We start from the raw sequence: 16,094 nt of genomic DNA, 5'->3' as shown, positions 1-16,094 counted from the left end.
CCTGCTGATTGCCACCTTACACTAGAAGTGGAGCTTGTGGGGGAGAAGTGGGTATTTTCCCATCCTGCAAGTTTGGGAAATGTCTGTGTATTACATTGGAATGAAAAAATGAAATATGGAACAAAGCTTTAAACTGAATCTGAAAAAAACCTGCTGCTGTCAGAAAAACAGGTTATTTATGCTTAGTGCTTCAGGTTTTTTGTTTTGTTTTGAAATTTAAGTTAATTATCTCTCCAAATTGAAAATAATTAACCACCATCATCAGGAAAAAAAAATAAATTAGAGTGTTTTGAGAATTTGGAGAATTCTACCTTTTCCCTTAATTTGAAAAAGATCTGTCTAAACATACTCTTCTGTTTTCAATAAAATTGTCTTTTCTGGTGAAAAAAGACAACCACCTAATTAATTAGAAATTTTAATAACAATCTAATTGTAAGGCATTTAATGCCAGAGAGCACATGTGGTTTTGTGTTGCTATATCCACAGCACAGTGATTTCCCAGCTCTGACTCAAATGGCCAGGAAATATGGCCATCATGAAGACCTTTCAGATATGTATCACTGTCTAATGTTGGCATGATGCCTAAGGAAGACTGATGGTGGGAAATGCTGATGCTGCCTGTTCTGATTTTCTATAGTTAGAGGAAAGACAGGCACTCTAGTCAGACATGAGATGCTGGACTGGGGTCAGGGCTCTTTGGCACTCCAGACTTTAAGTGCATCTTCTCTTTACTCAAATAAAATATTTCTACAAAAACTATTCCAGAATTTACAAGTCAATGAGCTCATTCTATCAAAAATAGGAATATGGACCAACAACTATAAGCTCTGCCTTCCAAAATCACATACCAGTTCAAATAGTCAGATCAGAAAAGCAGGACCATGGCACAGCTGAACACTTGGCCTGAAGGGAAAAACTAATCATTGAAGAAGAGATTCCCTGCATCATCCTGGTTTCCTCAGAGCAGTTTTCCTCCTATCCCATGACAAATTCAGATAATGGATAAAAACCATTGAGACTGAAAAAGGGAGTTTCTGGATTGAGGCAAAACTTTGCCAACAAAATGAAAAAACATTAAGTCTTCTATATGTCTGGGACATATTTTAATTCTATAATCAACAAGTTCAGTTAAAGAATTAGCACTAAATCACTTCCTTAATGTAAAGACTTTTCTTCACTATAAACCTAAATTACACTTCATGTCTCAAATTCCCTGAGCTATAAAGTAAACAGTTTCCAATTCTTCAGATTACTGAACAAAGAAGCAGAAAAGGTTACATGGAGATTTAAGACAGTTTAGAAAGTTGCAAAGGAATCAGAATGAGGCCCAAACTCAGGGCTAGAAAGGGAATATTCAAAGCTTCAGAGATTAAAAAAGTAATAGCGATTTTATTGTATAAGACTATGGGTATATGCAAAAAAACCCCAGTAACAGAATTACAGAATTACTGAAAAGACCTCTAAGATCAAATCCAGTCTATGACCTACTATCACCACATAAGCTAGACCATGGCACCAAGTGCTACATCCATTCTTTCCTTAAACAGCTGCAGAGATGGTGACTCCACCAGCCTCCTGGGCAGTCCATTCCAATGTCCACTCACTCCTTCCCCGAGGAAGTGCTTCCTAATATCCAACCTAAACCTCCCCTGGCGCAGCTTCAGGCCATGCCCTCTTGTCTTGTCACTAGTTACCTGAAAAAAGAGCCCAGCCCACACCTGCCTACAACCTCCCTTTGGGTAGTTGAAGAGAGTGATAAGGTCCCCTCTGAGTCTCCTCTTCTCCAGGCTTAGAAACCCCAGCTCCCTCAGCCTCTCCTCATGAGACTTTCTTTCTAGCCCCTTCACACAGAATGACCGAATTATTGAGGCTAGAAAAGACCTACAAGCCATGTTTACATCTGGTTTTAACCTTAAAGTACTTTAAAATGTTCAGCTTTTTTTTATATGGGAAATACATGAAATACATTAAATTTGTTTATATTAACTTTGCACACACAACATACAACTATTTCAAATAAATGCAGTGGACTGGGACTCTGGGGAATTGGTTGTCTCTCTTAACCCTTCCTCACCTTACTATGCCCCACAAAGGCTCGCAAGAGAAGAGGGAAAAGATGGAAAACACTGAGGAATCTCCAGCTCTTACAGATCACCACAGTCTGTGGGCTAGGCCTCAAGAAGCTATAAAGAAAGAAGTATGGCTTGTAGGGGAAACAAAAAGGAAGAATTTGTAATAAATTTTCTTCAGAAATGTGAGTGGCCAGCTTGTTTTATCAATTCTAAGCTTCTGTAAGGAGCATAATTGAAAGAGAAGGACCTGTAACACCAAAACAGCTTAGTATACTCTGCAATAGGGAAACCCTTTTTTTTTTTTTTTTTTTTTTTTTTTTTTTTTTTAACAGCACCTGGCACTCTTCAGGAATGAAAATGTTGGTGTATTTTAATAGGCTGGAATATTAGGGTCGACATCAGGAAGAAATTCTTCACCATGAGGGCAGTAAGGCACTAGAACAGGTTGTCTAGGAAGGCTGTGGAAGCCCCCTCCCTGGAGGTGCGTAAGGCCAGGTTGGATGAGGCTTGTGCAGCCTGGTCTAGTGTGAGGTGTCTGTGCTCATGGCAGGAAGGTTGGAACTAGATGATCTTTAAGGTCCCTCCCAACCTTAACCATTCTATGATTCTATTGGGAAATTCAAAACTGGTTCGTAAAAACAAAAATTGAACCATTTTCCATCTAGTTCTTTTACTCATGTTTGAAGAATCAAATCACAACCACAATCAAATGCAAACAATTACACAAATGTACAACTGCAGTACACCTACTTTCCTGGAAAACCACAGCTTTTTATATTCCCTTTGTCTTCCTTGGTACACATGACAGCATTCTCTTTCCCCTAAGCCCTCCAGGGAAATATAACTGGAATTTCTTTATTTGTAGCTGAAGTATGCAAAATCACATCCCCTTTCAAAAAACACATTTAAAGCCAAGTCTTACTGCCCTGTTCCACTAAAATCATAATATTCTGATCTCTCGAGGATGACTTTATCAAAGAAGAAACAGATCTATTTCAAAGGGAGAAATTCTTCAAGACCTAGTAATCTTTCCTTAGAAAGCACAGAAATTGCTTTGCAGGGTTCCCATCTCCCTAGTTTAGTCTCACAGCTCAGACTGTCTGGGCCAAGAGGGGGTGATTTCCCATCTGAATGTTACTGGATGTTTGTCCCTTTCTTTGGCTCTGCAACAGAAGATGCTTCATGCCTGTAAACATGAAGCATCCTCTGAAGCTCTTATAGTAGGTACATTTACAAATCTGATTATAATTCTAGATCCCCATATGTAAACAGTACAGCCCCTTAGACAATGGTCTGAATAGTTTGCACCTCTTCAGCTTTCCTGGTCATCAGCTTTATTCCTATTATATCCAGTGCAGAGAGGTTGAACAAGTCTTCTGGTTTGCCCCCTGATGCAGGCAGGAACAGCAAGAAAGAACCTTCCCTCCATGCTACACAGACTGAGATTTCTCGTCTAAGCCAGAATGGGAAGCGTTGATATGATGCTTATCATCCTGAATTAATTTTTCTTTCTGAGACCTTTGTTTCCTGTAAATCAGAAAAAATGCCAATAGGGTTTTTGAGACAGCAGTGTTTGCATGGCAGAAACAAAACACAGTGCTGCTAAAAGGCTAAGGCTGTATCTTCTCCTGAGGAAAAATATGAGAATGAGGAGTTTTGCCAGTACCATGATTTAAACTCACTAATGATACTCTGTAAGTAACAGGCAAAATGCCCAAAGTCGTATGTTTCTACACAGACTCCACAAAATCAAACTGCATTGTAACTTACCATAATTAAACTTTAGGTTTTATTTTTAAGACCTCAACTCCTTCTCCTCTCAACTGAGTTACCTCTTGTGCTGACTTCACAGGGCTGAAAGGCTTTTCATATTTTCCATGGAAAACCTGCTTCTGTGATAAAAGGAAAAACCCCAAATAGCTAAAGCAACAGGCAATCTGAAAAATAAAAAAGCATGGGCAACGTGAAATTTAGAATTAAAACCATTCAAATGGGAAGGTCCTCCAAGCCTGGGATGACTGGAATGGCACAACTGGAGGTGGTACCTGGCAAAAACCAATCTGCAAGAGCCTATTGCACATAAACCACTGGTGGTTTTCTGAGGCCAATGACTTGGCCTTGGTTATCTCTGTCATCTCAGCAGGTATAGAGCACTTCCAAACCTGAAAAAACTCTACACACTTTACCCTCTCAAGAAAATAGATGGCTGTACGTCAAAGGGAACAATAATAGTTTTAATTACCTCTTTGGACCCCACACAGAGTAAATAATTGAGTACTGGGATTTTCTGCAACCTGTGACAGGGCTCTGTAGGCTGTAACCCATAACAAGAGCTGGAAAAAGCACTGCTCCTCAGCGCATCAGGGAGTGCTCTTCAAAGCTTCTCTCTTGCTACTGCTGGCAAGTGGCTTTCAAGTACGATTAACCAATTAAAGTTTCACAAAAGGTAACAATTTTACTGTCACTTGCCATTAGCATGTCTCCTGCTGACATATCCCTCCCCACCAGCCTCTTTTCCCTACTATATGGCCATAAAATGGTTATCCTCCATGCAGCGACTGTGCTAGAGAGCACTGTTGTGGCTACAGCTTAGATAATAATTTAGCTAAGTAGTTCTTTTGTCTGGCAAGTCTATAATAAGAGCATTTTTCAAGGTGGATGGAGTAGAAGTGTTTGACAATTAGGAAAAAAGCTCCCGTGGCTTTGTTGCTTGGTATTACCAAAACAACATATACACAACATGGAAGTTTCAGTACATGTGGAGGAGAAGGATAAACAATTGACAGGCAGAATAAAAGGCTATTTTTCTTTTCCTGCATGAAGCCTGAAATGCTGGAGGATATTAAAATGAAGCCAAAGCCTTAATTGATTTCTTTTGACAGAGCCTGCATTTGAGACTGGGCATTTCAGACTGAGCATATAAACATTCTATAAAAATAAATCATAAGTAACTTATCTTTGAAATGCTACAAGTGTTTTCTCCTTTTCTTGAGGAATGAGATACAGAATTTCCATCTTCCAAAACCACCTCTGTCAATAAGACAATGCCTGAGCAAGCCTGATGGGAGGTCAGAGCTCTCTGAACACCCCCGAAGTCCAAAAAGAAAAATAAGATTTAAGGCAACATACAAATTACTTCCTAAGAAATCAAGTCTGCTAAAGACATAAGTATATACAAAGGCCACTTACTTTTAAAGACAGACACTAATTTGCATCACTCCAAGATGTCAGTGACCACATAAGAAGAGAAGACACCTATTTGTGCTGCTTCACAAACTGCTTTTTCAATAAATACATAGGGTAATCAGAGTAAAATAATTGTTCTAAAGACGGACTGGGAGTATTTCAGTGTGAGAGTCTGGATAGCACAAGGATAGCTGGACTAAAAAATGAGTAACTTGAACTCAAAAACATCTTGGTGCTTCTAGTCTATTTGGCAATATTCTACATTTGGATTTGGCTCCCTCTCTGGTGCCAGCTGCCTCAGCATGTCTGTGCCCAAAAAATATCCCAGCAGCTCAACAACACATGTAGCTCAAAAAGAAATCTAGTAAAAAACACATAAAAAGGTTTAATAAATGAAATTTTCAATTTTTCTAACTCTATTGAAAAAAATACACTTAACTAGACAAAATTTAATACTTTAAATAATCATTTAACACACCTATTATTTCACCAAAGGGAATACAGGAATTTAAAGACATGATGAGAAGGATATGAGGTGTAAGGATGCCTGCATATACGACTCTAGACATGGTATCAGATAGAGAACAGTGTTCACTAACACTGGTTCAAAGACTTCATTCCTGCCCAATTTGGTACAAAATGTGCTTGTAGTTCAATAATCAGCTTAAATACAATTTGTAGGCAAAATAAGGGGAAATTCTCTATTACAAATGCATGCAAAGTGATACAAAAATCTTCATCAATACATTAGTGACTTCATAAGTTGCTCTCACACCTAGAAGCCTAAGCCTCCACTCTTCTCAGAACTCGTAAGCTCTTACAACCTGCTCCTGAACAAGAAGACTGATGACATTTTCACCTGCTTTTGGAGATAGACATGGACTGCACTGAATTTGTTCCCTTTTAGTTTTGTTCTCCTTTTTATAATAAATTCCAATATCAAAGTAGATCTTTCCTTGCCCACTTAGGGCAGGACAATGATTTTCATAATTTTTTTTTTCTTTATGGATGAGGTTTTGCTGTAGAAGAGAATATCAGGATGCAAGGGGATGTTTACCTTTACAGGATGTGCTGGAAATTCCAACTTCAGGAGAATATCAATGATCTCCCACAGCCATCGCCAGATGGATTTTTCAGCTCACTAATTAAAACTACTGAGAAAAGCCTCTATACAACATTTTAAATGTGAAAGACTCCGAAATGCAGAAAAATAATGTCTTGTGTTTAAAATCTGAGCAAAAATTCAAAGCAGTCAAAACATTTCAACATTTTCCATTGTATTTTACTTCTTATTCATACCAGCTTTGTTTAGAATTTAAGGTAATTTCAAAATTTAAACTAGCAGGATAAAACAGGAACATTTTGAGAACAGTTTTGAATTAATCTTAAAAAATACATACATATTTTAGAATATTTGCAAATATATTGAAACATTTGAAAATCCAGCCTGGTGTCCTGAAGAGGACTTTAAAAATATTTTTGTTCTGTCTATGTGAAAGGAAGATTTATTTTGAAATACACGAGGTCTATTCTCAGTTTGATGGAAGTGGCTTCTTTTGCCAAGAAGTATTTTTTCTACCAAGAACTAACCTGCTGTTCAGGATGAGGGGGCTGTGAAATTTTTATCCTAATATCAGAGATGTATTTTTTGTTGGACTTTTAAAATTTTATAAACACATGTACATGTTGTTTGAGAACATCCTGGATAAAAGGAAGGCTTGGGCTTTACATTTATATCTTTACTGCTACAAAAGCATGTAAGAGTTATAAAAGCCAACATCTTTCAAGCATATGGTGCTTTGGTATGATGAGAAAAGGGCTCTCTCTCTCTTTTTTTATCTTCCATGCACTTCTCAGCTTTTAGTATATTTAGGCATCTTGTGCTTAATCACCTGAACAGCTTTCTGAGGAGAACATGAGTGATCTAAAATGACGATGGAGTGATCAGAAAACCAGTCGCTCAGACAGAGGGACAAGAATATGAATCTATTTATTCTATTTCTTATTCTTTTTTGGAGGGCAGGGAATGAAGCTGTTTTCCCAGAGGCAGAGAAGTGCAGCCAATACTGCAACAGGGCGTTCATGCCTGAACTTCTGGTGCATCTGCCCTCCCTGCAGATGCCCGCGGGTGCACGGACAGGACCAGAGCTGCACAGGGATCCAGCCCATGGGGCCAGCCAGGCCTCACACAGTGGAGAATTCATCTGCCTGTTTTTTGTCTTTTGGATCTGAGGTAACCACTCTAAACTGCACTGCACTGCAAGCATGCCAGCCTCTTGGTGCTAACTCAGGAGTCTTCTCCTGTCTTCTTACCAAGCAGCCCAGCTGGGACTTGCCTATCTTTGCTCTCTCTTTCTTGGCCATCCTGAGGACACAAGGATTTTAGAAAACCAATGAGATGCTGAGTAAAACACTACTGATGCATTGTCACCAAGAGCCAGTCTGAGCTGTGTACTCGTTATGAGGACACTACTCAGTGTCTAATGCTGTTAGAGACTGCAAAGGGTGCATGGGACAACTCACTAGTGCTAGCAAATACAACACAAGCTCTATGGAGACCCTGCTGGAGTAGATATAGCATCTAAAGCTGCACTAGATGCTCACAGCTAGGCAATCAAGCCTTTTCCCAGTATCATAACCAATGTCAGACACTGACCAAGTGGTTGCAACTCTTGGCACAAGTTGTCTGAACCACCAAGTGAGCCCAGTCCCTGCCATTTCCCTCAGCTGAGAACTACAGCTAGAGTTGCAGAGTCCTAGTAGCTAAACCAGTGGGCTGATGGCCCAAAACAACACAAAGGCACATACAGAAGGTGTCTGAAAGCCCCCAACTTGACCCAAGAAGCAAACCACCCAAATCCAGTGAGAGATGGGAGGAAATAACAAGTTTGGTTGACCAACTGTACCCAAATTGTACATGGCACAGGTATTTTGATCTCCTATCAAACAACATTTTCATAAGCTGTGAAGTGTGTAAACACAAAATTACTGGACGAGCTTGAAATACTTGTATTCAAACTGATTATTAATGTTCATAGATATGAATACAATTTGAATAATGTCAAAGAGATGAACTAGAGCTGCTTTTTGCAGCAACTAGAAAGTGTTACCATGCCAAAAAGGAAATAAAGATGTTAAATCTTTTTCAAATTCTGGGAAACTTCTTCTAAAACATAAAATATGAAAAAAAAAATCCCATATTAAATGTACTGTATAAATTTTTCATATTGTTGGGGGACTGGCTGAGACTGCAAAGACTCAGTGGGTTGTGACTCACAGCTCTGTACAGCAATCTTTCAGTTACTGTTAAGCAGTAGTGACATCCAGCTCCAGTAAAATGGTTAGAAACATTAAGTGTGAAGTGACTATGTCAAATAAAGTTGTTTTCTCCCCTAATTTATGACCCATGAATCTCACTCTAAATTCTACAGGACTGAGTAAATGAAGCATAGCTTTAATCCATCAAATTAACATCTACATTACCACAATCTGAGAAGCTAACTCTAAAGATTATCTTTCAGGTTTTACAGAGCTAGTTGCTGAATATAAACTAATACACTGTGAAGTCTGATCTTGATAGCTATGACTACTTCTCAATGACATGCTAAGGCAAGGAAATAGGAGACCCATGGGTTATGCAGTTTTTATGAACAATAAATCCTATCTCCTCTATATCAAAATATACACATTAATTTTTATTGGTTTTTATTTTTATTAACTGTGAATGTTGTATCTTCTTTCTATATATATTTGTTCCTATATACTTCCCTTCAAAATAATATTCTATAAATTTAGCTTCAAAGAAAAAATAATTCAAATTTATTCATTAATCTACATAATCTATGGCTACAACTTTATTTTAAATTATTCATTAGCTCTCTCTCCTGCACTTGAGTGTTGCTTACATATATCTAACCCTATTTATAGTGTTCAACTTACTTCAACCACTTCAGAGTAAGGACAAAAAGTAAATAAGTTTCACGTTATGTTATCTATTGAAAAATAAACACTTGATTTCCAATTTAGCTCCCTTCCTCATCCATACAGAAAGAAAGGTACTTTATAGGTCAATTCATCCCATGTTGGTGCATGCCTGAGGTGTGTTACGTGGTGGTGTGCATGCCTCTCCGGTGATTGCAGGAGCCGAAGAGACCACTTCATGCTGGATGAGATCTGTCCTGGCCACAGTGCCTGCTCTACTCTTATTAAAGAAATGCTCCACTTCTAATTTCTTTTTTAAAACCTAAATCATTCAACTTCTCTAGCAAATCTCCTTTCAAAAGTGCAATGCAGCAAATGCAAGCTCACGTAACGCTAACACCTTTTCATAAAAAAGGCATTTGTTTTATGTGGTTTGAGTTTGAGCAGGGACTGTGTCACAGCTGTTGGTCCAGGAAGACCAAGTTTTGTATGGCTGGGTTATGTAGACAGTATTATCCCAAAGCATGGATCAAGTATGAATATTATTGTAGTTAATGCTGTGTGAAAAAAGAATAAAGATATGGTGAGAGTCAAGTATCTTAAGTATCTTGCAGTTCCTTTCTTCCTCCATGTGCTACAAGAAAGTATCTGATGTATATCTGACTTCACTATCCAGAGGACAATTTGGGCCTGCAGTGCCCTGAGGTCTGCACCCTGCAAGCGGAGATGATCACTTTGATATAGCCAAGATTGGCATTCACCTAAGGGGAGCAAATTCTCTGATAAGCTTTTAAGAATGATGAAAGGGAAAAAAAAAAAAAGGAAAAAAAAAAAAAGGAAAAAAAAAAAAAGGAAAAAAAAAAAAAGGAAAAAAACCCCTCCTATTTGAACAATGATTTTTTAAGGTTCCAGGGCTGGGTCCACTGTCAATTAAAACTTTTGTTAAAAATTTGTAAAGAGACTACCTGCTAGCCTTTTAACCAAAGTACTGGAAAACTGAAATGCATGTGCATGGGTATTTGCTAAAATGACACAGAAATTTATAAGTTGCCCTCCAACTAGAAGATTTCAAATACCTCTTTAATAGCACTACTGGTAAATTTTGGTTCTCATTTTTTGTCTAAGTATTTAACATTACAGACAAAACTAGAAAATGCCCAGTTACAGAATGTGGTTGCTCACAATAGCTAGAGTCAATAATCCATTCCATCATAGTGCCTGCAGCATGAAGAACTGCAGCAAAACTACCATATGGTCTCCCCACTGACTAGCAGTTGCCAATACCAGAAGAAACACCTCCATGGACCTAAGGTGCCCAATGGGACTTAATTTCTTAGGGACTGGCTAGGCTGCACCCCCTGAACACAAGTGTCATGAAACCCTGAATGCAACAAAAGGAGGGAATCTTGTTAGTCATTGGAGAGCTGACGTCAGATGCTTCAGTTTTATCCATGGTAAAATTAATTAATCAACTAATAAAAATGTCTATGCTTGCTGGTGGTACGAGTTAGCACAAATTATTTATGAGGATTACAAAGGTGTTCAGGGACTGTAATGTGTGCTGAAGTAGCTTTTTTGCTAGAAACTCTGTTAATTGTGTGTATTAGAGAAAAAGGTGGTTCTGACCTGTCGTGCCTCAGTGCCCTCATATCAACATACACTGTGGTGGGATCTGGTCCAGATGTTCCCTGTAAACAACAACATCAGCTAATCAGAACCTGAAGGCTAGGAAGAAAAAGGAGTTTCACCCTCCAAATAACCAAACGTTAGTTTCACTGCTAATGAGGCTAATCAAATGACAAGTTATATTTAAGCTATTCATCAATTGCTCAGCTTCACAGAATCAGAAAGAGCACTGAAAACATACCTACCGCCAGGTACATGTATCTTGGGGACTGGAAAAACAAGTGGCCATACTACTTGACCAAACACACATCGACAAAGGTTTGATTTGCTACAAAAGGCCAAGTAATCAGCACGTGGATACACACAAAAAACGTTTAACACGTTTTGCCATATAAAGGAACGTGGAAATTGCTGAGGAGACACAGTTCAATGGCAGAAGCACATGGTCAGGAATGTGAAGCATGGTTTACTGAGAGTCTTCCATACATGCAACAGAGAATATACTTGAAGCTAAAGATAGTAAAGGTAGCACGCATGACATGAACCAATGTGGACTCAAGGTCTGTAAGAAACTTCTGTTTCTTTTCAGTTTTCCACTGCGGCATTTAAATACTTGCGTTATGCCACAATGTTTAGCTACTTGAAAAGTACTAGACTAATCTTAGTTTCATACAGAGATGATAGTCCTTTAGCCCTTCCACCCACAGCTTTTCTGCAGTTTTGTAACCTGCTATGATCTTCCCTTATCCGAAACTTCAAACTCCTCACCACTGAGTATCATGTGAATGGTCAATGCGCCAGCCTAGGGCTCATCTCTCTGCTGCACACCCCACATCACTGCTAAGCAGAAAGCTACAAGAAAAGCACAACTTCACTTTGGAACACTGGGACTTTGGAATTTTTTTCCCCCAGCAGACAAATTCACCTAACCCTGGCAATCTACAGCTGCAGGAACTCCTTTATTAGTTATGCAGAAGTTTACTATTTAAGACAGCAGACAGCACCAACTCCCAGTGATTTCTGTCCCATTTGGGATATATTATACAATTCTTCATGTTAGGAATATCTAGAGCTAAATTTGCATTTCTGCAATGATGACTGGCAGTTTCACTATTTGCTGAACACTAAAAATTCTGAGCGAGTATCCAAAAATACTTGATTTTTGTATTTAAAGGGGAAAGAGTTACCACTACCCATTGATACTTACTATACAGATACTGATAGTGACCCAGCCCCAGAGGAGAAAAAGAGTAATAGAGCTGCACATGCATGTTAGCCTCTTTAGCTTGTTATACACAATACAAGATACAATATCCTCTCTAGCTATTAACAACACAATTTTCAGTCTACTAGTAAACTCAGCAGTGTAACAGACTAGCGCTGAGTGGAGAACTTATTTGGAATATATGCAGTGTTAAAAACAAAACAAAACCAAGGAAAAATTGTTTATCTTTAAAAAATAAATGAAACCTGAATTGATTTATAAAAGAATGGCAACAGGCAAGTTTGAAAATCAAAGACAATCACTATGGTATTTGTTATTTTCAGTGTGAATGAAATAGTTACAACAGACAGCCAGTATGTGATGAAACCTGCATCCAGATAAACTATACTGGACTTGCTTATAATTTCATAAAGGATCTGAAAATCCCCAAATCTCCAGACTCAATTTCTAGTCTGTCCCACTGTTGGAAGCTGATAGGTGGGTATTGAGGGAACAGGAAAATCCCCTACCTGCTCGGCCAGCTTCCCCAGATAGGAGGAATGAGGGAGAGAAGGAAAGAAGGTAACACAAGACAAAAATAATAATAAAAAACCGGAATGAAGGGTTGGAGAAGAAAAAAAAAAAAAGGAGAATGCAAAAAGCAGGGAGTAAAATAAAAAGAAAAACAATGTCAAATACAGGAATCTTACAAATTAACCATTATACTATTAAAGGTTAAAAAAAGTAAAAAAATGAGGTGTCAACATTTTAGTAGAGCAACAGAAGAGACAGCTGTAGACTGCTAATCTTGGACAAACAGACTTAAATGGCTTTAGGACACTACAGACAACATTGTTAGTGGAAAATGTATCTAGCACAATGGTTTGGTTTATTTGTTGGTTTTGGTGAAGAAGTCAGTAAACACAGCCCTGCTATTTTAATGCATATCCATTGAGACAGGAGTTCCAGGTCTGCCATTTCACTACTAAAAGAAGTGTGTAAATGATGTCCTCTCAAAATCAAAAGCAAGCTTTTTGGAAAAAAAATAATTAGTATGCATGGTGAAAGATATTTAGACCTTATTTCATACAGATTAACCTGCTTCTAAAGCGAAATAAAATCAAGGCTTTGTGCACAACCTAATTACAAGAAGACCATAACTAAATGGAGTAACTTAAACAATTCTTCATTCTTGTCTATTTGCCATGATAAATAGTGTAATAAGCATAAGAACAGTAAAATAAAAAGCTGATAAATACTTATCAGTTCTCCACCACAATCAATAACCCAGTGAAGAGACAAAACACCTGGGTGACTAGCCCCAAGGCACTGCTGTCATGTGGAGCCTCAAACACCACATGGCTGCAGTAGGATTTCCCTTCAACTTGTGAACATAAACAGCTCTAAGAGTACTGGTGTCCCACATCCCTCTCATGAAATTTCTAAATTCCAGAGAAGTTTAAGACTACAGGAAGCTGCCACAGCAGGATCCTAAAACAGGTTTTTTTCGGATGCAGAGGAAGATGAAACACTTAAAAAACCCAGGATGAATCTGCTTATTGCACTGCTCCCCCCAAAATAGAAATATTACTGATAATCCAGGTTGAACACTGCAGTGCAACTGCAAGAAAGCAGAACTGCTGAAATCCACCAGTTACATAACGGATTGCTAGTGACTACACTGCAGGTTCAGAGAGGACTTTGAGAGTACCAGAGCCTCCCACAGATTTTTACTAAGGAAGGGATTCAGAACTAGCAATGGAAGTCTCAGCACTGCCATTCTGCAGCCAGCTGCAGCTGAGATCCTCTGAAAGGGTTTCAAAAGAAGCAGAGTCTTAGCCAAGACCAGAGTGCCTGACTCAATCTGTCTGTGCACATTTATTTTGTAAGACAGAGAGCATCTGTAATGCTGGTAACAGGAAAAAAACAACATGACTTCTGTTCTATTTGATACTTACTAAAGACATGTTAGGTTATGTTCAAGGGAACAAAATGGGCCAAACATAATTTTCTGTCTGAAAATGGCTACATGACAAGTCACATCCTTTGGACTAAATAAATCTGCCCACGAATACGCTGCCACCACTAAACTGGCCCTGATCTCTGCTAACCTCTGCACCATGCAGGCTTTTCTTCTCTTTGAAAACACTGCAGATCAAAACTGCATAGAGAACTGCCCCCAGAAGTCAGCAGCAGGGATGACCATGTGCCAGCACTCAGCCTGTACCTAATTTCCACTGAAGCCAAAGGCCAAGCTGCATGCTCTCCTGTGCTCCCATCCCCAGAGTTAAAAAACAGAAACTAGGAAATTAGAAAGTTCTAAGAATTTAAAAATAACTGTTGTTTTGGGTTTTGTTTTGCTATCTAAGGACGTGGCCTGAATGTTTACTCTAAGTCTACTTCTGCTCCAGTGATGCTGAGAAATTGAATTTTTCATTTACACTTAAAAAATCTCACGTACGCAAACACAGCAGCTAGAGCTGTGAAAAGAACTTCATGGCATAGCTAAGAGTAAAGGTGGGAAAGCAGAATCTGAGGGGACTCACCCAGAGATGCACTACATTGCGAAGTGTGAATCACACCTCTGATCCAGTGCATGGTCTCCAGCTGCACTCTTCACAGCGCTACCCCTGATTACATTTAATATGGAAGATCCTGAAAAAGTGTGATCTATCTTTAAGTAAAAGGAAACATTAAGCCCTAAATTTAATAAGAAAATTCCCTCTGCTAGAGAGTGGGGGAAGGATTAATTTCATGTAACTTCAGCTATCAAAGAAGAAACTATGCAGTATAAGGTAGGCAGTATCTCCTGATGGTGATGAATCCCACCTCAACATAGGCACCTGAGATAAGCTGAATTAAGCTCTTAACTGAAGTATTCCTTGATTCTAATGACTGTAGATGGATACTGAGTATCTTACGTAACCTTGTGGTCTTTCTAAAAGATGACATGAAAGAAGCAAGATGAATCCTGCTCACCTGCCCTAGCTTGGGCATATTTGTTAGAATACTTTCAGGGTTAACTGAGGTAAATGAACGACTTCCAGAAGTTCTTCCTCAAGGGAAACTAAGTAGCAGGTTGAAGAAAATGAAAATATTAATTTCAAGAGTTTAAATGGCAATGAGCTAGAATTCTAGAAAACCATCTGTGTTGTTTTAAGAAACAGGCTATTTTCCATATCTATTTTCCTCTCTCTCTGGAGAATGCTAAGATGCCAGTTAATGATAATTAAAATACACTGCATGCAATCTTTTCCTCTCAGAAATCCCTGGATCGTTATCTGCGACTATACAGCCATAAAAGGTCAGATATTAATGGTATTTAAGTGCCTAAAGATGGAGAGAACAATGTATTTTCAAAATAAAACCTCTAAAAATCCACTCCAAAATTATTACATCACAAGAAGCATAGTAAATTTGCTCTAAATTTGAGAGGAAATGAATATAAATGACAATGCATTAGTCTGTCAGTGATCTTAATCCTGAAATTAAGATAATTTGGTAGACGAAGGCTCTTTTATACCAAAGGGATTACCACAATTATTTCCTTTTTAAAGTAATCCTTAATAAAAGGTCAAATTCTGATATTAAGTTTTCCTACATATATACAGAGACACATGCATAAATGTACATACATACTTCTGCTCTCCCTCTTCTTTTTGGACAGAAGAACGACAGTAAAAGCTTTTTGGAAAACTCAGGATACCTTCCTCTTGAAACACCTGAGTCCTAAATTTGTCCAAAAATTGAAAATGAAGTGAGGAAGGTATCAAAGGTCTTATCCAAGCTGCATTAGAGGCAGTCCATAGAGAAGAAAGACTGAATTGGATTTTGCTGGTAAGGATCAATATTTAAATACTGAGATATGCTTAGAAAGGTGATTACTAGATATGTATTTTAGGAAGACCACAGAATAGGCTGGGTCACAGTTATCCCTGTGGAAGATGCTGTTCTAGGAACCACATGCTGCTCTCATGGATGGCACAACTTGGAAGAAAAAAAGCAAATGCAGATGCTATTGACTCCAACATCTTTGGAAATACTTTTATGCAGTGTGAAGAATCCAGATATCATAACCCATTTCT

General features: G+C 38.4%; 1 protein-coding gene across 2 annotated transcripts in view; it reads right to left on the bottom strand.

Moving 5' to 3' along the window:
* Positions 1-16,094, bottom strand: part of DIP2C (DIP2 disco-interacting protein 2 homolog C (Drosophila)) — a 144,533-nt gene that overhangs the window by 17,528 nt on the left and 110,911 nt on the right. For both annotated transcript variants that reach the window (XM_010007003.1, XM_010007004.1), the window contains one exon: positions 10,806-10,867. In XM_010007003.1, coding sequence (XP_010005305.1) covers positions 10,806-10,867 — 62 coding nt within the window. The remainder of the gene's footprint in view (positions 1-10,805; positions 10,868-16,094) is intronic.

Source organism: Chaetura pelagica, unplaced genomic scaffold (genome assembly GCF_000747805.2).
Source record: "Chaetura pelagica isolate M959 unplaced genomic scaffold, ChaPel_1.0 scaffold17, whole genome shotgun sequence".
Lineage (NCBI taxonomy): Eukaryota > Metazoa > Chordata > Aves > Apodiformes > Apodidae > Chaetura > Chaetura pelagica.
Note: the sequence above shows the minus strand (reverse complement) of the source record. Positions and strands in the feature narration are given on the sequence as shown.